This window comes from Ranitomeya imitator, chromosome 4, assembly GCF_032444005.1.
Source record: "Ranitomeya imitator isolate aRanImi1 chromosome 4, aRanImi1.pri, whole genome shotgun sequence".
Lineage (NCBI taxonomy): Eukaryota > Metazoa > Chordata > Amphibia > Anura > Dendrobatidae > Ranitomeya > Ranitomeya imitator.
Genome location: NC_091285.1, coordinates 188,989,314 through 189,016,255, shown reverse-complemented (window position 1 = coordinate 189,016,255; position 26,942 = coordinate 188,989,314). Strand labels below are relative to the sequence as shown.

General features: G+C 41.3%; 1 protein-coding gene across 2 annotated transcripts in view; it reads left to right on the top strand.

The window, feature by feature from the left end:
• UNC5A (unc-5 netrin receptor A) overlaps positions 1-26,942 on the top strand; it is a 635,513-nt gene that overhangs the window by 496,203 nt on the left and 112,368 nt on the right. Inside the window, exons 4-7 of one of the 2 annotated variants that reach the window (XM_069764183.1) lie at positions 3,455-3,558; positions 11,911-12,091; positions 14,065-14,232; positions 14,918-15,082. In XM_069764183.1, the coding sequence (XP_069620284.1) occupies positions 3,455-3,558; positions 11,911-12,091; positions 14,065-14,232; positions 14,918-15,082 (618 nt within the window). The remainder of the gene's footprint in view (positions 1-3,454; positions 3,559-11,910; positions 12,092-14,064; positions 14,233-14,917; positions 15,083-26,942) is intronic. The other variant, XM_069764184.1, reaches the window with a different exon arrangement.

The following is a 26,942-nucleotide window of genomic DNA, read 5'->3' as shown; positions in this document are numbered from 1 at the left end:
CTTGGAGGCGATTGGATGAGGAGCGAATAAGTGTGGAGGAGAGAAGTAGGTCTTGGGAGGACCGGAGATCACGTGAGGGAAGGTATCGAGAGATTAGTTCAGAGATATATGGAGGAGACAGGTTGTGGATGGCTTTGTAGGTCAGTATTAGCAATTTGAACTGGATACGCTGAGGGAATGGGAGCCAGTGAAGAGATTTGCAGAGGGGGGAAGCGGAGGAGTAGCGAGGAGAGAGATGGATTAGTCGGGCAGCAGAGTTAAGGATGGACTGGAGAGGTGCAAGGGTGTTAGCAGGGAGGCCACAGAAAAGGATGTTGCAGTAGTCAAGGCGGGAAATGATGAGGGCGTGCACAAGCATTTTAGTAGATTGGGGGTTGAGGAAAGGACGGATCCTGGAGATATTTTTGAGCTGGAGGCGACAGGAGGTGGAAAGAGCTTGGATGTGTGGTTTGAAGGACAGGGCAGAGTCGAAGGTTACTCCGAGGCTATTTGCTATTATTTGCTTTTATTTGGGTAGTAATGACATAACATGTTTTATGATACTATAATTTGTATATGCTCTATAATGTACTGTGATATTAATTATGTGGATGCTGCATAAAACTAGCAATGTCCTATTTGATCACGTAGGAGTGCCAAGAATTGCTTGCATGTTGTGGAACACAAAGGCATTGCTCCACTGTTGTTCAGCTCGCTGGTCGCTAGGGTTGGTAGATGAACAGTGAGCTGATTAATTAACATTGTTGAGTCAACTTTACCTTTGCAGCCTCTATGGAAGCAGAGTTGCACTGAAACTGTCTGGTTCCAGAAATCTGGCCAGCTTCAGGGCTTTTCTTACAGGTTCTTTAGAAAAAGAGCTTGTAAGTGCTGAATTCCTTGCTGATCACTGCTGATAGACTGCAGAGGTGGCTGGTAACCTATGCAAGAATACAATTGAAAATCTCTTGAGCTTTTGAGAGAGGATTTTTAATTCCAAGGGAATTTAAAAGTTGTTTGGTTTTATGAGCACATTGCAATTTTACCCATTTAAGATGACAAGTCAACCCTTTTAATGTCATTTTGCTTGTTGAGTTTCTTGATGAAATTGGACAGTGCAGGGTCAACATTTGTATGCCCATGGGAGTGTGCAAAGCCCAGATTTTTTTTTTCTTTCCCTCTGGTGTAGGTCAGATCCATCATGGTACAATATAGGAAAGGCTGTGCAGTTCAACAGAGTGTCTGCATCTTAGCTAGCTAGAGGTGGGGGTGAGTAGAACATATTATTCTATAAAGCATGAGGACTATAGAGAGTGCAACCGAAGAGAGTAAGGCAGGAAGCTCTAGTTTGCACTGCTAATTTTCCATTCTGACAGCAGCTCAACAGAGTGTCTGCATCTTAGCTAGCTAGAGGTGGGGGTGAGTAGAGCATATTATTCTATAAAGCATGAGGACTATAGAGAGTGCAACTGATGAGAGGAAAGCAGGAAGCGTTAGTTTGCACTGTTAATTGTCCAATCTGACAGCAGTTCAACAGAGTGTCTGCATACTAGCTAGCTAGAGGTGAGGGTGAGTAGAATGTATTATTCTATAAAGCATGAGGACTATAGAGAGGCAACTGACAAGAGGAAAGCAGGAAGCTCTAGTTTGCACTGCTAATTGTCCAATCTGACAGCAGTTCAACAGAATGTCTGCATCCTAGCTAGCTAGAGGTGGGGGTGAGTAGAACATATTATTCTATAAAGCATGAGGACTATAGAGAGGGCCACCGACGAGAGGAAAGCAGGAAGCTCTAGTTTGCGCTGCTAATGGAGCCGTCTGACATCTAATACTGCACCATGCATCAGCCTTGTACTGAAGCTTCAGAACAAGAGACTAGAACACCATATATATTAAAGATATAGGAAACAGAGGGTTGTAAATAGTTCTTTCCATAAATGGGCTAATGTAAGCAGATGGGTACAACAAGGATCTCTGTTAGTCCAAATTTTTTTCTATATTTAAAGCTCTGCCTAATTGTATATTACCCAAGAACTGGATAAGCTGGCAGCATTTACAACATGTATTTCATGTGTGATCAATACAAAGAATGCATTATTTACTGCTTCCAAGGACTTTATGAGGCAAAAGATATTTCCTTACATGTTTAGAGGAACGATAAATTATGACATGTGTATACTCTAGGAAAAGATTCTTTAAAGCTAGTTGTACTGTGGAATGCTGCAATAGAACGTAACAGTAAATTATATAACATCATTTTTTAAAGGGCTGAATGCTTTGTTAAAGCAAATAACATTGAGAATTCTAACAATCTAATGATGAATGTAGAATAACTGATTGTGAAAGGTTGATCTTGATGGACTTTTGCCTTTTTCAACCTGCATAACTATGATAAAGAATCCTCTTAATATAAAGGAATCTCTGTGGATAAGAGATAGAAGATCATCAATTAGAAAATCACACCTTTGCCGATCATTAATGTTTTCCAATTAATTGTTTCTAGGCTACAACTTCATTGCTTTTCAAATGATTTGTTCTTCTTTTATGGCTCGCACAACAATTTTTTTTTTTTCCTTTCTCGGTTTCCTAAATGTTAAAAGATCATTCTGTTAAATGACTTTCATCAATGCTAATGTATGCCTGCAGATATTCTTTAGCGTCTGATTAGCCTTGCCAACAACACATTTATTCCAGAACAGATCAGGCTTTGATTTTGCACTGTATTTCCATGTCATTGCCACCATGTCACCTCACTCCAGTGCCTTACAGACTGTAAGCTCCTCAAGGCATGTGTCTATTTATTCAGTAGTATCTAATCCGGAGTTTTACATCATAGATCTACGATGTGTGATGAGGCTGCTGACAATCCTCGTGCCTGTGCTTTCCTAGCACTAAATATAAGCGAGCATTTTCTCTGCGTAGAACAAACTTGTCAGGCTTCTTTTACGGCGCTAAAAACAAACACGAGAAGACAGGTGGGCAAAGAGGTGGCCTGTGTTATTACTGAGCTGGTATGTTTTGCCACAGGGTGCCAGTATAGCAGAGCTATGAGGGACTGTGCAGCCCCACGTCAATTTCTGTCACTTGCAATCCAGCCATGTGTGCTCTAAGCAGGGATTCAGCAAGGAGAAACCAAAATGTAGATGAACAGGCTAAATGAATGTGGAATTCGGTTTATTTTAGACCTGCGGACCCCAAGGGGAGGAGAAGGCACAACGTATACATCCTCCTCTGTCACTCTCTATCACTGTCACGCTGTAATATGTGGTTATGCATAGCTGGCAGGAGCTGCACCGGCGGAGACCCAATGCAATCTGGCTGCTCCTCTACTTCTCCACCAGCGTTTCAATGTCACTGCACATCTGACTTACCTGGTGTTAAATCCAATTCACATACTCATATTTTACATTTGATTTATCCTTACTTTTATAATATCACGTTTTTTTGTTCTTTTTTTTTTTGTATTTTCTTCTTTAAGACCTCAGGAAGAATTTCGAGAAGGAGCCATTATCAAGAGAAGTGTCTTTGGATCAGGAGGTGACTCTGTTATGTCAGCCACCTGAGGGGATTCCTCCTGCGGAGGTGAGTGCCGCAAATGTGTCACCAAGCATTACTCCCCTGTGCGCATTTCTTTCACATATCTGCATGTCAAGCCAAGTACAGAAACATTTATTCTAGCTCGTTCTCCCTGCACGTGACTTTACTTGTTTTTTTTTAAGGCTCAAATTGGTTAGTCTTAGATTTGTGTACGCACGAGGCAGCGCTATCGTGGATAGCATAGTCACAAGCAAATTAGAATTAATGAAAGGATTTTGGTATGTAAAGAGAATTAATTGTCATATATAGAATATTGCTGGCGCTAACGCCGGAGTTAAAATTATCAGTATGATGTTTTCCTATGTTAGTCAAGGCAGTGATTGGAATTTTTATGTACAATATTGTCAAAAGATTTTAGGCAGGCATGGAAAAAATGCTGAAAAGTAAGAACGCTTTCTAAAACAGAAATGTTAATAGTTTATTTGTATCAATTAACAAAATACAATGTGAATGAACAATAGAAAAATCTAAGTCAAATCAATATGTGATGTGACCACTAGTGATGAGCGAGTGTACTCGTTGCTCGGGTGGTCTCCGAGTATTTGTTAGTGTTTGGAGATTTCGTTTTCATCGCGGCAGCTGAATGATTTACAGCTACTAGCCAGGCTGAGTACATGTGGGGGTTGCCTGGTTGCTAGGGAAATACTCGGAGGTCACCCAAGCGTACTCGGGAAAACCCAAGCAACGAGTACACTCGCTCATTACTAGTGTTCACTCTTTGCCTTCAAAACAACATTAAAGTATCACTTCTAGATACACTTGTTTCAGTTTTTGAATTAACTTGCAAGGAGGTTGTTCCAAACATCTTGGAGAACTAACCACTGTTCTTCGGTAGCTAGGTTTGTGCAAAGCCTCCAGTCTCTTTATGTAATCCCAGACAGACTTGATAATATTGACATCAAGAGCCATATCATCATCATACTTATTTCTCACTGCAAAATGCAAATACCATTTATATAATTTATACAATGTGTTTTTCTGGATTTTATTTTTGATATTTTATCTCTCAATGTTAAAATTAACCATACCCTTTAAATTATAGACTGTTCATGTCTTTGTCAGTGGGCAAAATTACAAATCAGCAAGGGATCAAATACTTATTTCCCACACTGTATATATGAAGAAGATGCAATTATCAATGGCATTGGATATGCAGTGTTTCCTGTGTTCAGATGAATTTAAAATTGGTAGCATGCGGACAGCACACTGACTAATGCAAGTCAATGCCGTAGTTCACAAGGATGTTTTAACACAAAAACCAATGAATTGCACGTAAAAAGTAAAAAATCAAAGCATGCACTACTTTAATGCATCTTCCAGATTAGACTCATCCATTGTAATTCAATGCTCGAAAAACAGATCACATACGAGTTACTATTTGTATGCCATGCATTTTTCACAGATCCATTATAATTATTAGGATAGTAAACTGTATTTATCCTTTATTATTTATGAAATTCTGCATACAGTTTTCTATGCCAATAGGCTCATGAACTCAATGGACATACGAATGGGACACGGAAGTAAAAAACAGACATACAATGGCACATGGATAAAAATGAACCAAAGTAATGCATGATGAACCCAATAATGTTTATTATATATAAAGATAAAATATCATACAAATATACAAACATTACATATAGCAGAAAAATTTAAAAGCAATGTGTGAAGCAGCCAAAATGAAAGTGTACACCACTCAGTACAAAAACCAGCAAATGCAAAAAAAATGCAAACAAAAGGTAGTTGCTAAGGAGTGTATACCAATGACCACCTACTTATTGCATTATGCGTTAAACTCCAAGGTAAATGTAAAAATGCATATGAATGCAAAAAAGTGCAAGAAAGTGCAAAACCAAAAGAGCATAGTAGCCACACAATAAGTTAAAGAGCATAATGGTTCATGGACAGCTAAACAAGTCTTATGCCTTGGAAAGAAAGTAAGTTTGAGCCAATATGAACAGTAGGCATCGAAGCAACTAAGGCATTAAAACAACACCAAATAGTTACCTTAGTATGGGGTGATGTAAGAGATCCCCAATGCGCGTTTCGGCACCGTGCCTTCTTTCCCCCCCAGGCACATCTCCAAACACTTTATAAGGTAGAGCAATCCACCCAACATTGGCAGGTTTTCCTGACTTGTATCTAATATGTATCGGGGCCATTAGTAAATCTAAGCTTACAGCTATTGCTAGAGTATTTCAATATAGCTTTATCTCTTTTTTTTAGGGAATAGTGCTCAGTAATTCATAAACATAGTCTTTTTCTCATGTAGGTAGACCTTGACATTATCCATATAAATGGATATTTTGTTTATGCAAATTCCAGTCTGTTGTAGAAAATGCATTTCTAAGGCATTCTTTTCCACAAAACATGTAGACATTATTTCTTTTATGACAGATAAAAAGTCCCTGACACTCAGCAAATATGGTTTCAAGTACACAGGAAAATGTCTGTCTTTGTGAATTCGCTTTGCTAGACTCTCTCCCACTAGTTTAAAAAAGAAAGGACTGCAACTCAAATGTGTAATCCTTCGAAACAATCTTATAGAGCTACGAGATAAACTGTCTATGCATCCTCTTTAAAGTAATGGGATGCATGCAGAGAATTCTTTTAAAGTAAAATCATTGAGGCAAACTCCGGCATTTAGAAATTCCCTCCAGAGCAATAGTGCATAAGCATTGTCCTACTGTGTGAAGAGTCAATGTGGATAGACAGGGTAAATATCAATTTGTAAGAAGAACATAATACTTTTACCTATTGGCACTGTAAAGCATGCTACAATTTGTAAGAATGGCATTCTGGCCCACAATTTGTTAGGTTGCTGCATTATTTATTAGTATACTTTATGTCAACATTTTTGTCAGATTTATTCTGTTTTACTTAAAAGTATGTGCTTTGATTAGAATCTTAAGAATTTGGACCAATTTTGCACCAGTTGGTTAGGGTAAACTCTCATTGTGCAGTCCTTATAATGTAAGGGGGACAAATTAACAAGGATTGCCTCATTCGTAACGGGTCCAGAACCATCGGGTCTGTCACCTAGGATTCAGGGGGAAGAGCTTGAGGTGTCCCTGTGCTTGAAAGAAGGAGGTGTGGATAAGCAGACAGTTAATGCCTGTGCAGAAATTCAAACAGTTCAGGCGGGAACGGCGCACGCAGGAGAGTCCTGTCAGAGAAGATCAGCTGTGAGGCGATTCTGACAGGAACCGACCAACAGGGTCCCACTGAGACACCATAGATAATGCTGTCCTCGCTAACACCGCTGTCCCCGCTTAAATCGCAGGCCGTTAAGAGATTGCTGACTCAGCCGATAACGCTGACAAGACCGTCCTGGCCAGAACTACTGACCGTGAGAGGCAAGATCTGTGTACGGTATACAGGCACTCATCGATATGGCACAGCAGACCGAGCTAGCCATTATAGAGTGTGTCGGGACAGTGTCACAGGGTCCGGCAGTGTAGGGACTCTCACCGCTGAGGGAAGAGACTATTCCTCCTTCCTCCCTTCATCTGTTGGGGACAGTGCTTGTGATTATACCACAGACTATCACCACCATCGCCAGTTTCACAAGAGGACATCGCCACCGCCAGGACCACCAGAGGACACTGCCATCATCAGGACCACAGGAGGACACTGTTAACGCTAGGGAAGATCCCCCCATTTTTGACAGAACTGTGACAGATCCCTTTCTGTCACATAATCTAAATGTCCTCAGTCACGGGCAGGAGCACACCTGTGACTGATGCCCAAAGTGTTAAGGGTATTATTTGTATTATTCTCCCCTGTTCATTAAAAAACCTTCCCCCTATTAGTTCTCTCTGTATTAGGTATAACCTTGCTCCTTGTGTATATATCTCCCTGCGAGGAGTAACTACTGTTTATTACACCCCATGATAACCCTTAGTCTGCCTCCTATCCATCACTGCATCACGCATCTGCTTTTACTTGACGTAGTCAGCAGGATGCAGTCTACACATATGTACATGGCAGACCAAGTGTCTGGGGAGGGCCCTAGATCTAGTATCTCCCTGGGGGCAATATTAAATAACCTCCCGATGTTTAATGGGAACAACACCATGTTGTGGGGCTGGACTGAGCATATAAAGGGGATGATGAGAATACACCATATGATTCCTGCCTTGCAGGTGGAGGTCACTGTGATGGCCTTAAACAAGGAGGCGAGAGATTCAGTTATGTTGCGGCCCCCCCGTGAACGAGACACCCTTGACAAAGTATTGTCGATACTGGAGGAGACCCATGGGGGGAGAAACTAACCAGGTTTGCTTCATCCATAATGGGTCCGGAACCGTCGGGTCTGTCACCTAGGATACAGGTGGGAGAGCTTGAGGTATTCCCTCTGCTCAAGAGAAGGGGGTGTAGCTAAGTAGACATTTAATGCGCATGCAGAAATTCAAACAATTCAGGTGGGAACGGCATGTGATGGAGAGTCATGTCAGAGAAGATCAGCTTTGAGTCGATGGGGCGACGCTGACTGGAGACATGGACGAGAGGGCTCCCTGACAGGAACCGACCGACGGGGTCCCGCTGAGACACCACAGATAACGCTGTCCTCACTAACACCGCTGTCACCGCTTACATTGTGGACCATTTAGAGACTGCTGACTCAGCCAACATTGCTGACAAGACCACCCTGGCCGGGAGAACTGACCGTGAGAGACAAGGTCTGTGTACAGGAAACAGGTGCTCATCAGTACGGCACAGTAGACCGAGCTGGCCATTATAGAGTGTGTAGGGAAGAGACTATTCCTCCTTCCGCCCTTCATCCATTAGGGCCAGGGCCCATGATGATACCACAGACTGTCACCGCCATCGCCAGGTTCACCAGAGGACATCGCCACTGCCAGGACCACCAGAGGACACCGCCATCATCAAGACCACAGGAGGACACTGTTAACGCCAGGGAAGTTTCCCCCATTTTTCACAGAGCTGTGACAGATCCCTTTCTGTCACATAATCTAAACGTCCTCAGTCACGGTCAGGAGGTCACCTTTGACTGATGTCCAAAGTGTTAAGAGTATTATTTGTATTATTCTCCCCTGTTTATTAAAAAAACTTCCTTCTATTGGTTTTCTCTGTATTAGGTATAACCTTGCTCCTTGTGTATGTATCTCCCTGCGAGGAGTAACTACTGTTTGTTAAACCTCTTGTTAATCCTTGGTCTGCCTCCTGTCCGTCACTGCATCCCGCAACCTGCTTATACTAATTCATGAAGGACATTTCCTTGATATAAATATTGTCAGTTCCACCACATGTGTTCTCTCTACATGGTAAACTGTAATCATGACTTTTATGTGGTATAGTACTGGAGGGGTGAAGCTCAAAAACACCATCTTAAAGTAAGCCACCTGCGGGTATGTGCACATGACGTCATTTTCAAGCAGTTTCCAACTGGAAGACACATAAAAATTGCTCAATAAATGTTAAAAATAATGAATGCCTGCAGAGCAATATCAAAACAACATTGATGTGAATTTTCATAATCTTTTTTAACTTCGTTTAACTGCTGTAGGCTTTGAAAGCTTAAATTGGCTGAAATAAGTGACCAGTCCATTCTTCGGATGGCTTTGACTTGGTAACCGTGTAAAATTGACACGAGCGGTGGTCATGGTCAAGCTGCTGTCCAGTTACACCCTGGCACTTAACAGGAAAACAGTGTGCTGTATGGTGTAAGGTGCATTGCACTCTCTCGTGGGCAGCAGGCCTCTGTTGTCTCCAGGCCTTCATCTCCTGGGGCCACCGCATAGAACTCAGAGGACACCAAGTTCATTGCAACAAGCAAACATTTTCTGGTCAGTTCAAGTCCATCAGGGTATAACATGTGGGATAGGGCACAGCACTATATGTTTCTAACTTCCTTAGTGCAACGCATCTTCAGCCCTACATCTTAATTCTTAGTTGACTATCCCTAGGCCCACTGACTCCGTCAGCCCCAGGAATTTCCTGTCCACTTGAGCAGTGCACCCAGGACCCACCACCTTCCATCTACATTGATCTCTAGCCGTCTTCCACTGTATTCCAGAGGACACAATGTGTCCAGCATCCCCTATGCCAGATTTTGGTATCCGGACAAAATAGGGGCATCCACTCGGGATTCCAGTAGGGCTTTCCATTGCCTCGAACGATTGATACGTGCTGGCCCTAGCAGCCCACTATACCTGAATTTCACCTTGTTATAGTACTTCCCTATCTGACTCACTACCAGGAATTGCCCCTCTTTTCAACTACACTTGTCTCCACCAAATGGGATAGTTCTGTCCATTAACTATATCCTATACTGTAGACTAAACCTATTGTCCTTATATTATTATGTCCTAAGCGATTGCTAAGCCACTTAACTATATGAACAGTACTTATTTTATCCCTAGTCTAATCCTGTGTTTAACCTGCAGTAGGAACTACTCACATTGTACATTAACACATTACATTACTTTTATGCTGCAGATTATCATCATACAAGACGAACATCACAATTCACATTACACATAAAACTGAATGACATTATACACACAGCGTGATTATCGTCATCATGGTTAGGAACACAGCAGACTAGTCCATCACTATTAAAGCCACACCTATTTTATATTTAATTTATAAAAATAGCACCAGAGGCAAAGCCACTGCAACAAATATGAAGAAGTTGAAAAAGGAAAACACAGCCGGCTTCTGAAAGAAGTTGTGAGCACATACCATAAGGCTCTGTGCACACAAAGATTTTACACTGAGTTTTTGGAGTAAAATCTTAGTGCAAACGGAGCAGAAACTCTCTAAGGCTATGTGCACATGTTGCGGATTTGCCTGTGGAATTTTCTGTGCGGATTCTGCATCTCTTGGCTGAAAATGCAGGTCAAAATCTGCGCTTATTTTACGCGGATTTTGTGCGTTTTTACCTGCGGATTTGCTGCGGATTCTGTGCCGATTTCATGCGTTTTTACCCCTGTGTTTTCCCATAATGGAATGGGTGAAGAAAGCCTGCAGAAATGCACACAGAATTGACACGGTCCTTTTTTTAATCTGCTCCGGATTCCGTGCTGAATTTTCCGCACCATTAGCGCAGCATTTTTATTTTCCCATTCATTTACATAGTACTGTAAATCACTTGCGGTTCTGCAGCATTGCTGCACGGAAAAATACGCTGCGGATTCGCAGTAAATCCGCAACGTGTGCACATAGCCTAAATCCTCCACCAAATCTCAAAACTCCTCAAAATTTATGAGTTTCTGATCTAAAAAGTCATCCTAAAGACTCCGTATGTACATTCCCCAAAGTGGACTTCCCATAGAAATGATTTGGAACCGTTTTCTATGGGTTTTTGCAGCAGTTTCTTAGGTGGATTTTGGATAGTATCTGCTCCAAAATGTGTGTGATTCCTTATCAGCTGCTGTTTAGCCCCTTAGATGTCACAGTCAGTTGCAGACAGTGACAACTTAGTGATTATATCCTGGCAACGGGTCCATTTATTGGGCCAAAGGTCACCCCACCCAGCCTCACCCCTTCTTAAAGCTGCACTATGATTGGTTGCTGTGGGTTAATCTATGTCTAACTTTTAGGCAACTATCACACTAGCAGTATTTGGTCAGTTTTTTACCTCAGTATGTGTAAGCCAAAACCAGGAGTGGGTGATATATACAGAAGTGGTGACGTGTTTCTACAGAATTATACTTTTCCTCTGATTGTTCCACTCCTGGTTTGGGCTTACAAATACAGAGGTAAAATACTGAGGTAAAATACTGACCAAACACTGAACGTGTGAATATGGCCTTAAACTGTTTCAATAATGTCTCCTAAATAAAAGATACATATTTTATAATATTATATACCTTTATTGTATATGATTACTATACTGTACAAATTGCACATTATACTGCAACATAAAACAGCATTAAATGTGTACCATATCGTGTACTATCAGGTCCATCATTTTGGCTCATCCCGTGAAACTCCTATGTTAACCACCTTATTTACTCTGAAACCATTGAGTTAAACTTTGCAAGCTGTAAAAGACAAGTATTTTTCAGTAATATTAATTTCTTCTGCTCCACAATAGATAAAGGAGACACGGGTGGCGAACTTTGCCGCTGATAACTCCATCTTCTTCCAAAAAGGCAGTTTAAGATCAAATTTGGAAATCAATAATTGTTTGTTATCATTTGAGGTCAAGCTAAAATGCAGCATATCTTAGAGCATATTGATACCTTTTATGTATGCTATACAGCTTTATATTGCATATTTAGGTAGATAAGATTTATGAAACCTCATAATTTACTGCTTCTATTCCTCTCAAATTTTACCAAAACTTTATTTCTTCTGCCTAAGGTGGAGTGGTTGAAGAATGAAGACGTACTAGATCCAAATACGGATTCCAATATTTTCATTGGAACAGATCACAGCCTTGTCTTAAGACAGGCTCGCCTAGCTGACACCGGGAATTATACGTGCGTGGCCAAAAATATAGTTGCTAGGCGGAGGAGTAGCTCAGCAGCTATCACTGTTTATGGTAAGTTGATTCCCTCAATAATAGGCTAAAGAGAATGTTTTATCAGAACATGTCATATTTTCAAATCAGATTTTTGTGTTAGACGTAGTTTAGATCAATTTTGACAATTGTTTTTTTTTTTCAAATCACGATCTGTATTAAAAAAAAGAAAACTAGAAATATTGCAATTTTCCAACTGGCCATTCTGGCAATTTTTCTAGAAAGTGTTTTCAGCAGACTCATTATCATCAGTGTCAGGATTACAATAACAGTTGAACTCTCTATACACAGCTGATAACACAGGATCCACCATTTACAATACGGGAAGTCAGAGCTGACCCTGCTACCCTTCAATGCGCAATGACCTTTCCACCCTCTATATGCTCATTTAAAATTTCAATAAAAAAATATAGGGTCTGAGTCAGTCTATGGCTGCCAATGCAAATATCAAAATACTGACTGTCACTTTCAAACAGAAAGATAAATGTGAACATTGTAAATGTGTAAGCAAGAGATTTTGGTGACCGTGTTGCACCCATCTTTGTATGGAAAAGTGCTACTTTTAACTTTTTATTTCTATTTTTTTTAAATACAGATTCGTATATGTGATATGAAAAAAGAAACATTGCAAACATTTTAAAATAAAACTTTTAACAAAAAACTTGACTTAAAAAATAGCAATTTTTTTGATAACACATTCCATTTAATAATTGTTTCACAAAAAACAAGCCCTCACACAGCTTCTTAAAATAAAAAATATAACATTAAAATTCATTTTTTAAGCATTTTTAGTGTGCAAAAATAGCTAAACATAAAAAGTGTACATATATGGTATACAGCTACAGTAACAGAAAAATATAGGAGAGAAGCTGACTTAAACAAAATGTATTCTGCAGGTACTGGCTTTAAGAGATGATGTGTATTGTATTATACAGTACTAGATGGCAGCCCGATTCTAAAGAATCGGGAGTCTAGAATCCATATATACTTGAAATTCGGCAGGAGCTTGAAGAGCAACGTCACTGGGCCCGCCTCCACGCAGTAGAAACTTGCTGTGAGGTAAAAATTCAAAAATCACACCAAAATGGCGGGCGGAGTGTGTCACAGTACGGCACGTTTCTGATTGGTCGCTCGCAGCAGGCGGCAACCAATCAGACACTGGACACTGTTGACGTCACTTATCTCCGGACATTAGCTCCGGACATTAGCTCCGGACATTAGCTCCGGACATTAGCTCCGGACAAAGCCACGGAAGTTGGCACAAATTGCAGGAAGTAGTATTCTAGGAAATTATATATAAGATAGTACCAGAAATACACACTTGATTACTTGTGTAGCATTGAAATGATGGAATAGCTTGTACTGATTCTTTAGTCAGTATTAAAAGAATACTCTTAGCACTGTGTACTTACAATTGCTCATTTTCCCTTTCTACCCAGCTACTTATTCTATTTTCTCTGCTCTTGTCCCTGCATTTATCATTCTCCTTTTGAACTTCTGGTCCAGCTGCTACCTTCCCTTCTGTGCCTCATTTTCTGGTGGGTACGCTTACTGGAGATGGAGATCCAGAAGCAGTCTACTTCATCTAAGTGTCCGCCACCACCTTAAGTAGGCCTTAGGTACATGCCTGAAAATGATTCATGACAGAGCACACGCTTACTCTGTTGCCACCATTATAGTCTATGGCCCCGTCAGTGCATACGCTTGAATCCCGTTTTGCAAGGGGTTTGGAAGTAAGTTCTGTTGGGACCAACGAACAGTGTGAAAGCACCCTTAGAGGGATTCAGCTAGTCAATTTTTAATCATGTAATGTCATAGACCTAAAGGAAAAGAGAAAAATTAGCTGGGTAGAAAGGTAAAATGAGCAATTGTAAGTACAGAGTTCTATATAATATGATGATTACAGTATACTTATAGGATAAAAAAATTGTTGGAAGTGTTTCTTTACCTTTTCATATATTTATTTGTAACTCTTTGCATATGTTTCTTCCCAGTTAATGGAGGATGGTCATCATGGACTGATTGGTCTCCATGTAGCACAACCTGTGGTAGGGGCTGGCAGAAAAGAAGTCGAACTTGCACCAACCCCACACCATTAAATGGTGGATCTTTTTGCGAGGGTCAAAATATCCAGAAGACAGCTTGTACAACCCTTTGTCCTGGTAAGTGGGATTATTTGTTGGCTATATTCATCTTCTAGAGAGTGCAAATTTTAAACAGGGAGTATAGGTTATGTGTAGGTAATGGATAGATAGGTCAAAGCATGCCAAGACAAGTGTAATGGGGTAGAAGAAGAGGAGCATGGTGTTAAAGGATCTGGATTAAAGGCATATTTTATAATGAACTTTACAGCAAAATATTTTAGAACTGAAATGAGCTAATATCAACCCTTAAACTCGCACTCACTCCGAAGTTCTGTGAAAGTCATCAGTGGAGTACTGCTTTAGCTACCTATGCATGACATACTGGACAATAAAAGCACCCCCCTATTAATGCTCCCCATAGGGAGTATTAATGAACACTGTCAATCCCAGACTTCTTCAGACTTGTGGGGTGATGAGCAAAGTGGGCATATCTCTCAAAGTTGGAATTTGGGGTTTGACTAGAATTGTCCTCAATATATAAGAAGTTTGATTTCCAAATATAAGGAAACTGCTTATTAACAAATTGGGTCCTTCTGAAAATGCAACCTCAGGACACCTCCATTATACAGGCAGAGCAGATGTCGGATTTAGAAATAATGTATGATGAATGCTTGGCATTTGCATGAGATGGGAAGACAATATTAGGTATTTTAGACAAGTATTTATTTTTTGTTTTTATTTTGCTGGTTGGATATGTACACAGTGAGTGGAGGATGGGCAGAGTGGAGCTACTGGTCTTCTTGTACTTCTGATTGCACCCACTGGAGAAGCAGAGATTGTACCCAGCCAGCCCCAAGGAATGGTGGGCTACAGTGTCAAGGGCCTGACACAGAGACCCGAAACTGCACCAGTGAACTCTGCATGCACAGTAAGTGTTGCCACTTTGGCAGCCACAACTAGCTCTATTTGGATAGACAATATTTTGCTGAACCTTACAAATTAGGTGCATGATAACAATTTCCACTGTTTATAATAACTGCATATAATAATATTTTCCTTATGACATTGGTTAACCAATTCACAATTCACTTGCTCATCTGGAATCAGAGTAGAGTTGATTTTCTTCCCTCGTTCGGTCAGTTTAATGATTCTATATTTTATCCTGACTTCAAAGAGAATTGAATCTGAAAACATTTCATACTTAATAACTTTGTTCTCCGTGGAATCATCTCTCAAGAGACATAATTTCATCTGCAAAAAAACAGGGTGATGTTTCATGTTAGTGGATCAAACTACTGTTTTGCTCCAAGCATTTCTTGCAACTTAGAGATTGCTATCTTCAGGCTGGTATCCCTTGGGGTGTATCTTTGCTGGGCATACAGCCTTGGTGTAATCTTCTCCTTTATTGGTACTATGGAAGATTTTGGAAATACCAATTACATATATCAGATATTCTGTCCGCAAGATGTATACAATAAGGTTATAAACTATTTTAGAAGATGACCTGCTAATATTACTACAGGCTCACCCATTAATCTAAACATTATAAATCTTGTACTCGTCTTTGTGGAAAGTAGACTTTTTGCTGAGGTTTCTTATTCCTCGGCAAACAGTTCCTCCTCAAATGTTATCTATCTTTGTAGCTGTTCTTAAAATATTTGTTCAGTTTAATCAGTGATAATTCATGATCTATCTCAGCAAAAAACAAACCTGATTCCAGCAAGATAAATCATCTGCTAATGTCTGCTGTAATGGAAGAGTTAAATGACTTTTTAGAAATTACAGTAATTAATTTCCCCCTTAAAATCTAATTCTGATTAAGTGTCCTCAGGGAGTGGAGTGTTGATTCTTTTTCCACGTTGATGCATTTTCTTTTCATGCAGCTGTAATCACGCCTTTCAACATTATAAAGTCAATGTAGATATGTACCTTGGAAATGCACAGATTGTCATCAACTTAAGTGACTGTTATTATGGCGGTGTAACACTTTAAGAACCAGAATTATGATTGTGTTCTCAATCTATTAGAGAGCTACCACAGAATCCCATTAAACTAGAAAATCAGAAATTATTATTATTACCGTATTATTATTTATTGTTATAGCGCCATTTATTCCATGGCGCTTTACATGTGAGGAGGGGTATACATAATAAAAACAAGTACAATAATCTTAAACAATACAAGTCATAACTGGTACAGGAGGAGAGAGGACCCTGCCCGCGAAGGCTCACAATCTACAATGAGACAATACTTAATCGTCCTGCTATTAACTGCCCCAAAATTGAAAAATGCCCAGGAGAGAAAAAGCAGCACCGATTTCCGAGTCCAGTTCGGCATAATCCTTGTTCACTATCATTCCTTACCATAGTGGAAGTTCTGTATGGGACCTGAAAGTTCTTCATTGGTAATTTTTCTAGTTAATTAGTGCTATTCCTGTTGCTCTGATCCTGATTCTGACCTCACTTTTGAACTTCACTTTGTTTGTTCTGTTTCCCTCCTGACTAAGATCCTGGCTAGTCTGACCTGGCTTTCTCTGACCAACTGGTATCTGGCCCCAGCTTATTCCCTAACTATGTTTTTTATCTACTGATTTATCTTGTGCTAGTCTTCACTGGTTTTGAGCCGACTTTCATATTCCAACTCACTCTTCCTGCTAAATCTACTTTGTGGACTCAATTCAGGGGTCCTTTTTGTAAGACCAGATCCCTTAATATGGGTTAAAAGACAAAGGCCATGGTACCACTGCAACCTAAGTGTAGTGGCTTACATTTGGTAAACGCTGTCCATGGAAGCTTTATTAAGAGCTGCCAGGTTTCTACATACAGTCCACCCTTACAGGAGGAGGTAGAGCAAGGTTGTACTACATCTGGCAGTGATACCATCAGCTTGTTGCTCTTCTGCACATTATGCCTTCTTCACAGACATAGCTATTAATCTTTTCTACGGACTTGCAATTTCATCTACTACAGCTATAACTTTTCTGACTACTAGTTCCAGAAGCCACTGCACTTCTGGTGACAAGAAGGATATGTCTCAACATCATCTTCCAGTTGATGCAATGGAAGTGGTCAGTTAGTGCTTGAACTTAGATTAGATAGGGGTGGAGAAGATGGAGGACATGGTTTAATTCTTATCTGTGTTGTTGGTGGTGGTAGCAATGGCACTGACACCATGGTGGTAGGGAAACTGGCAGTGGCAGCTGAAATGTTAATGGCATGTCACTTAGAGCATTTGACTGATACTTTGACCTCGGACTGTTTCCTCACTACGCTTTGGTCTTTTCTCTTTATCTATTAAGAGCCCTCTTGGTGCTGATCCCAGACCTCTTAACTATCCTGCATCATGGTAAGTCCATGAGTATTGAATAGCGTCAAATTGAGTAGTGATGAATGTTACATTACAATTAGCCCCAATACTTTTTTTTGTCTCCCACCAGCAGGGAACCAATTCGCACACGTTGCGATCAGGTGACAAATCTGAGCCAGATGGTTCAGGATCTGATAAAGGTGCACCAGAAATTAGAAGCATCACAGTCTCACTTCAGGGTTAATTTTCCAACATGATGGGTGCTACTCAGAACCCTCCGCTGCTGGCAATAGCTATGATGGCTGTACCTTCTGATGTACAGTTAGTCTCTCCCGAATCAGAAGTTGATCTCCCTGCTAAATTTTCAGAGGAGAAAAATCAGTTCAGGGAGTTCAGGGAGAGCTGTAGTTTATTTTTTCAGGGGATGAGTCCCATCAGGTGGGAATAATCATGTCGCTACTGCGAGGAGGCTCTCAGACCTGGGCATTCTTTTTGTCCCCACAAGCAACAGAATGGTCTTCGGTTAACATCTTTTTTGACACATTAGGGTTAATCTATGATTAACCTAACAGGATCCATATTGCAGAGGCAAAGATTATGACTAGAGATGAGCGACTATTTCAATGTTCGGTTGGGATTGCGATCACCAAATTTGCAATATTCAACAATTTATTTGTTGAATATTCGTCGAACATAGCTGAACACCATTCTAGTCAATGGGAGGCAAAAATAAATGCATACACCATCAAACTGTGTCAAAGGCAGATACCAGGTTCAGGAGAAGGAGGAGGACAAACTAGTGTCGCTTTCATTTGGCAGTTATTAAGTCATTGGTAACTTTAGTCTGGGCGGTTTCCATGGAATGGTACAGTCGTAAGCCATAGTGTAAGCGGTCAAAGGGGGAACAAGAGGAAAAGTGGGAGGACAATTCAAAATGGATGTCTTGTTCCAGTAGTTTGGAGGCATAGAAAATAAAGGAGATGGTGTGACAGCTAGACACAGAGGATGGGTCAAGAAGGGCTTTTTGAGGATGGATGTGATCAAGATATGTTTCAATCAGGAGGGAAAGACACCAGTTGTTAGTGACAGGTTGAAGAAGTGGGTTAGGCAGGGGATGAACACTGTGGTATGGTTTGGAATGAGGTGGGACGTTATTGAGTCAAGTTCACAGGTGGTGAGCCAGAGTCTCCAGCTGAGGTGAGAGAAGAGGGACGGTGAGCTGGTGGATGGAGGAGAGAATTTAAAGTTAGGGTTATTAGACAGATATGATATGAGAGATGAGAAGTAGGTTTGTTTTGTTGAATTTTTACAACTTCTGTTACTGGACGGGCTACTCCACTTACTTTCTTTGGCAGCCACACAGGGTTACGCTTTGTAGATGAGGGCCAGATGTGCTCCAGTAGATGGCAAGCGCTGCATCAAGTGGCCTGTGCTCTTCTTCCTCCACCTTAACATCACACACAGTACAGTCCTAGAGGTGGCACCCTAAATTACCATTGTTTTCCCCACATCACAACAACTTTCCAACCACCCAACTGACTGTAGGGAACCACAGATTGATGAGTCTGCAGATCTCTTCACACATTACATGCCATGGGCATCACAAGTATACTCCAAAGATTCACAGAGTTAAGAAGAGGAAACCATCTGTACCGATGTCCATTTTTTGTTCAGTTTGATCCAGAGCCAGATGAAATAGGGTCCGAGCAGAATCCAAAATCTCCTCAACAGATATTAACCCCGGGAGTGGAGATGATCCATTCCTAATGAGACTCAGATACATGAGAAGCACTCAAACTGTACAGCGCTGTGAGATCAGGAAAAGGAGGAGAGTGACTTTCAGGGTCAGCAGTGGGAGAAAAGAGAGGATGATGATGAGGTAGTTGAACACACTTGGTGTAAACCCAGAGGCATGCAGCTGAGTAGCTCAGCAGAGGAGGAGGAGGAGGAAGATGAGGAGGTTACGTTGCAGCTTCCCGAAGACACAGAGTTATACAACCACAACAAGCAATGCATCCTCAGCCCCAACTAAGTCAGTAACCAGCAGCATTCGTGGGTCTGCAGTTGGCTAGCTTGGTTCTTCCCTTTTGAAAAATATTACGCAAAGCACGCGTCAAGGAACCAGTAGGGAGACACATGGACGCTACCATTACATATGGGTAAGTGAGATTGATCCTTTCTGATCTAAAGCCCCGGGGGTATATGCAATATATGCCTAATTGATCGGATATTATATATTTAATATGAGTATGTACCTTCTTTGGGTTTTCGCATTTTTTGGATATGATTCTCATATGCCTTTGGTTGCTTAGGTGCTCACCGTCTCTCTGCTGTATCAACATGTCTCCTTCCGTTTTGTCTTCCTGTTGTTGTCATTTGACATGATGTCTTCTAAAAATGTTATTTATGATATTTAAATAAAAATGCGATTTTCTATTTTATTGGTGCTGTTTCTGTACTCCGTTCTTCTTTTGTATATGTCAGTGACCATAGGTCTGCTGTTGGCTAGCATGGGTCTTTGTTTTTCAGACCAGCAAAAATGAGAAAAATCATCTTACCTGTCAACTTTGTTAAAAACGACAGAGTAGAGTTAAAAAAAAAAATAATTTGGCTACTACATGCATGAACTGGCAAATGAGCAATCAATATGTGTTAATCTAGGAATTTCACTGTGCTAAAATTCTGACTAGCGTGCCTCGCCAAACACCGTCCATCCCATCAACCGCATCTTCCAATTATTCCTCCTCCCTCACCGTGGCACGTTTTGTCACACAGGTCTCCAGCCGCAGAACCTCCACTTGTTTACCCCCTACAATTGGGGTGAGTAAGAGCCTGTCTGATACGGATCTGCACATTCCTGATGTTTTTGACTGATCTTAGATACTAAGCACACCTCACCATAACATCTCTGCCTGCACCTCTCACAGTTCAGCAGCCAGCCTGCGTTTGTGCAGTTGTGCTCACGTAAAAGATTGTTTTCTTATACACAAGGCAAAGCTAAGAGCTTGAACTTCACCATCTTCAAATAATAATAACCTTAATTTTAACAGCGCAAACATATTCCACAGAGCTTTACAAGTCAGCAGTTCATATAAAACAGTCAATTTCAAAGTTTATGATAACCAAACAATTAAAGCTAAAATAATGACGACCCTGCTCTTCAGAGCTTACGATCTACAATGAGGTGGGGTGACACAAAGTACCGGTGCTTATTTGCAATAATGGTCCAGCTATCTTGAGAAAATGGTGGGTAGATAAAGACTGCATTAAGCTTTTGAATGCAGTTGAGTTTGATGGGAAATAATGTTCAGATAAGTAGAGAATAGGTTATATACAAAAAGGACTTTGATTAGTGAACGTGATAGGCTGCAATAAACTGATGTGCTTTGAGGGAACGCCTAAAAATGTGTATTATTTAGGTGGGAGATTGAACTGTGCTGGACAAAGACCAGATCAGGAGTGTTAGTGTCTTTGTGTAACTTAGAAGTTGAAAGTTGTGAGAGGCCACGAGAATTGGCTAGAGATAGAAGCTGGGATGCAGTTGTGGAGGTGGAGCTGTTGAAGTCTCCCAGGATAAGGGTTGGCAATTCTGAGAACATGGAGTATAACAGTAAGGCAGAATAGTGGTCACGGAAGTCAGTGGGTGGGCCTGGGGGATGATATATGACTCTGAGGGTGAGTGGTGGAAGACCCTGATTTTGAAATGGCTACTAAGATGGTTAGCGCTGACAATTCTGTTATCAGCATTACTAATATTGTCATCTACATGCTGGAGCACACTAAATAGTCTGCGGGAGGAGGTGGTGGTGGTCCCGGGAGATGAGGACGAAGTAGATGGATTATGCCTTTAGGGTTAACAATATCTCTAAGTTCGGGTCTGTCATCTCCCTGGTGGTTGCCATGGGAAGAAAAAATGGAGAATGACCAGGAAAAGGATGAGAGTCAATGGACGCGTAAGTTAGGAGATGAAGAAGATAATGTTTCCCTCTCTGTTGTCTGTGGTTGACAGGAGGGGATGGAGGAAGCAAGCTTGAGTGATATCCCGCCACCAACAGACTATGGACTTGGACTTCACGAAAGAGACTGACCCATGAGTGCCTTCTTGCAGAACCATCTGCAACATGGTTGTTGCCCATATTGTTAGGATTCTAAATAGTGCTAACTACTGGGTTGCCAGTCGCATTGATCCACAATACAAAAGTAAATTTTGCCAGTTGCTTCCCCCCTGAAAAGGGACACGCCCATGCTGCAGTATCAACACATGCTTGAAGACAAGCTTGACAGTGGTTTTCTCCAAGACAGCAGTTAGGCACACAGTGTGTGTCACAGTGATAGGCTTCCAGGAATGTTGACTCGTCAATTCAAAAACATTAGCAGCCTTGCAGCGCTGGATTCCTGTGTTCCAACCGCACCAAGGACAGCATCAACAAAGAGTTTGTATGCTCTCCCCGTGTTTGCGAGGGTTTCCTCTCAGTACTTCTTTTTTCCACACTTCAAAGACATGCTGATAGGAAATTTAGATTGTGAGTTCCAATGGCGACAGTGCCAGTAATGTCTGTAAATGTAAAAACAATCCGTGCAATGATAAGCCCTCTCAGTAGATATTGATTATTTCAAATGCAGAAAGACAGGACCAATCGCTTGTCAAAAGATGAACCAACAAAAATGCCCTCTAAATATAGTTTGCGCACATGGAGATCTCCCAAGGAGAAAACACACTTACTGCACTATGCCCAATTTAGCACCATATAATGAAAAAAAGTCTTATCTGGGATCCGGAAAATGAAAGTGCCTCAACGCGTTTCCCTTCCATGGTGTAAGTTCATCCGGAGGCGAATGGTACATCCAGTGTCAAGATGACATCAGGTAAATAGGACATCCTGTATGACAAAGAAGATATGATCTAAACAATTTCAAAATTAGATCTCTCTTACTGTATCACATTAGTAACAGAACAAAATTTGTTTTCAGTATTGATAGGGCCTGTATAATCTACAAGATAGGCTCAAAACAATTTCAAACTGGGATCTAGGCTACTGTATAACGTTTGTAAAAAAAATATTATTTAATGTGCAACAGTTCTGCACACAGAACAATATCACCACCACAAAATGACAAGGTGGGATATGGCGGGCTCTTTCACATTTAGCAACATAAATTTATTTATTTTTTAATGTGCGTGAGGTCTGCAGATAGCTTCATTTCACCACCACAGAATTGCAACGTCGGATATGGCAGCTGTATCACATTTAGCAACAGAAAGTTTTTTTTTAATGAGCATGAGGTCTGCAGACAGCTTCATTTCACTGCCACAAAATTACAAAATGGGATATGGTGGGCTATATCACATTTAGCAACAGGAAAACTTTTTTTGTTTTCATCTGCATGAGCACTGCAGACAGGTTTATTTCACCGCCACAAAATTACAGCGGGGATATGGCAGGCTGTACCACTTTTTGAAACAGAAAAAAGGTTTTTTTTATGTTCATGAGGTCTGCAGACAGCTTAATTTCACCTCCACAAAATTACAACATGGGAAATGACAGGCTGTATCACGTTTTAGTAACAGAAATTTGCTTTTTAATCTGCATGCGCTAAGCAGACAGTGGAATTTCAGCACCACTAAATAACAAGGTGAGATATAGAATGGTGAAACACAGTAGCAACTGCCAAAAAAAATGTTTTTTCACAGAACAATGTCACCACACCACTAAGTGACAAGGTGGGATATGGCGTGCTGTTTCACATTTAACAAGTGAAAAAATAAGATATAGAACTGTCTACTTGTGCATGGAGCACAATAGAAGCAGTGCACAACACACTTGTATGCAATGTGCCCTGTTGTCTTTGTCTATGTACCTCAGTAATGTCACAAAAGAATGCTGGAAGGTCGATTTCACAGCCACACAAGACACTACCTAGCTAAACTATCTGTTAGGGATGGCGGAGCGCACCAAATAAATATAAAGATACTAATAATGTGTGTTCGCAGCCCTGGGTCCACCGTGCAGAAATGTAAAATGCAGCTTGGTAATAGTGAACACTAAATGGCGGTACAATACCGAACACACATGGGTTCGCTGCACTGATGAATGCCACGAACTCACACTAACTAGTGGATCTAGCACACAGAGTGCACGTGGCGTCGCACAGGTGAACGCCAAACTGACGCTAACTACTGTGGAGTGCGGACTGAGTGCACAGTGGCATACAGGCAATGCCACTACTAGGCGCTGTCTCTGCTGACTTGAATCACCCAATTCACATTCACAACCAGAGGGAAGGTGATCATTCGGAGCTTTCACCTGAGACATACACGCTTGCACACACATTCCACGATTATAGGATATACTAGCGCACGGCTGTACGGCCGTGCGTTCTGTTTATAGCTGCAGCCTTCCGGGACCTTGCTGATGGTCCAATCCAAGCTGCTTGAGGATCTGATCATGTGACCTCTGACCACCAATGAGCGGTCGTCTCATGGGCATGCTCAGATAGAGAAAAGCAGTACTTAGTCCCAGGAGTGTCTGCTCGCTGCTGACTAATGCTGGTTGCTATAGCTGGACCTGGGACACAGCAACAACCAAACGCACAGCATTAGCCTGTGCAAGATGCCGGGACCAATGTCTCTGCTGAGCAGGATCCTCTGCGGCTGAAGAAGAATGGGAGACTACAGAGGACATGGCACGAGATTCCCCCTGTGCAGCGGTGGGATCTCGACGCCTAACATTACCCCCCTCCTAGGGCCCTCTTCCTTTGGCCTCACTACGCTCAAATGCTGCAATGAGCTGAGGAGCCTGGATGTGCTCAATAGGTTCCCAGGTCCTGTCCTCTGGCCCAGGACCCTTCCAGTCCATCAGAGCAGGATCCTCTGTGGCTGAAGAAGAACCGGAGACTGCAGAGGACATGGCTTGAGATTTCCCCTGTGCAGCGGTGGGATCTCGACGCCTAACACTATCTGGCTTAGAAACAACCACCTAGCTAACTACTTAAAATATAGCTGCAAACTCTCCCAGTGTCAGTAGCAGCCTCTCTGTGCTGCTACAGTGTAAAAATGGCAGTAAAACAAGATGTCCACTCTTAATTTGGAGAGGGACATGTGATTTCAGCAGCCAGTGACACAAGCTGTTGTAACAGGACATTGTTAATGTTGCCTGTGACATGATTGGCTAGCCGCAATGTGCACACATAAAGTTAGAAGAAAAAAAGGTTACAATCTCGCTGCTCCTCCGAGCTCTGCCAACCCCCTACCCTTATGAAACACTTGCCCCATGCTCATCATATACCACTATTATCATAGCCTAAGTGCTCAAAATACTTTAGTGGCAATGCAAATATTTTCTCGAACTTTTTACCAATTTTATAAAACTTTTGCTCCTGTTTCCGATCACGATTCCGCATGTTCCATATTCTTTTCGATTTTATGTTTAGCAATCGTTTTTCAAACAAATTCGCTCATCACTAATTATGACTGTAACACAAGGGGGCCACACCACTGAAGATTACTATATCAAGTTCCAGCAATGGTTCATGAAAATTCTATGGAATGATACAGCTCTCAGGTGCCAGTTCTGCAGAGGCCTCTCAGATACTTTCAAGGACTCTCTGGCTCTCCATACTTCACCTTGTTCCTTGGTGGAGGCCATGACCCAGACTTTATGGTTGAATCACAAAAGTTGGGAGAGGCTGATGAGCAACAGGGAGTTCTGTCATTACCCCTCGATTCTGTTCATTTGACAGAGGCAGAACTGATGAAAGTTGGAGCTCTCGGGTGGTTGAGGAAACAGCACAATCTCAGACTCTGTTTTTTCTGTGGTCACGCTGGGCATTTTCTTCAGGACTGCACAATACACCCTCAAATAAGCAAGCCGGCAGGAAAGGCCTAAGTCTGAGTGATTGTCGAGGAGGTCACCCAGACTTCCAGGTACCTTTTTACTCGTCAGATAAAGTGCTGTTAAATTTTGGACTAGGTTTCCACAACCTGTGGTTATCTGCATTTGATTTTATTGACTTTGGTTCTGCAGCCAACTTCATTGATTCAAGACTTGTTCTTAAATTAGGATTAGGGACAATTAGATTAGAGTGACCATTCAAATTTTTGCCATTGACATGACACCGTTATTCCAGAACTTTGTTTAGCTGGGATATTATTAAGTGGAGTTCCGATTGTCATAAGAAATGTCTTAAGTCTATATCAGTTTGATCCGATAGTCTGGAGGGTCTGCCAGTGTACCTCAAAGACTTTGGAGATATGGTCTCAGAAAAAGACACAAATTGCCTAAAGCTCACCTGTATAATTTATAATTCCTGAACATACTGCCATGAAAGAATATGTAAATTAAAGTTTACAGAAGGGTCATATCCTATGTTACATTCTCGCCTGTAGCTGCTGAGTTTTTCTTTGTTAAAAAGATTGGGGTCTCTGTCCTTGCCTCGATTTCCGTGAATTAAACTAAATTATGGTGAAGTATACTTACCCATTTCCACTCCACTTTTCTAAATTTCATCATACAGGGGCTTATAATATGATACGCATTCTGAAGGGCGATGAGCTGATGAAAACGTCATTTTTAATGTCTGCAGGTTTATTTGAATATCTTGTTAAACCTTTTGGGTTAACCAATGCACCAGCAGTCTTTCAAAAACTTTTGAATGACGTATTTTCTGATATTATTTTTGCCTGATCTGGATTTGCACTATGAACATGTCCATTTTCTGCTACATAAGCTCAGGGCAAATTCTTTGTATGCTAAATATACTACATATGTTAACGAAATATCTTTCTTGCAATTCCTTGTATATGGTGGAAGGTACAGGCTATAATTAATTGGGTTCAACCTCGTGACCTTAAACCATTGCAACATTTTCTAGGATTCACCAATTACTATAGAAAATTTATAAGGGTTTTTCCATGAATCGTTAACAGATCCCCCGCTTTGATGCATGGCTCCGGCGGTGAGCCCGCATCAAAGTCGGGACATGTCAGCTGTTTTGAACAGCTGACATGTGCCCGCAATAGCGGTGGGTGAAATCGCGATTCACTCGCCGCTATTAACTAGTTAAATGCCGCTGTCAAACGCTGGCAGCGGCATTTAACTGGCGCTTCCGGCCATCCGGCCGGAAATGAGCGCATCACTGACCTCCGTCACATGATCTGGGGTCAGCGATGCATCAGAATGGTAACCATAGAGGTCCTTGAGACCTCTATGGTTACTCATGCCGGCCTGCTGTGAGCACCCCCCTGTGGTCGGCGCTCATAGCAAGCCTGCATCTGATGATCGATGCTATGTAGCTGAGCTGATCGAGTGGTGCCAGCTTCTAGCCTTCCATGGAGGCTATTGAAGCATGGCAAAAGTAAAAAAAAAAATTGAAAAAAATGTGAAAAAAATAAAAAAATATAAAAGTTTAAATCACCCCCCTTTCACCCCATTCAAAATAAATCTATAAAAAAAATCAAACCTACACATATTTGGTATCACTGT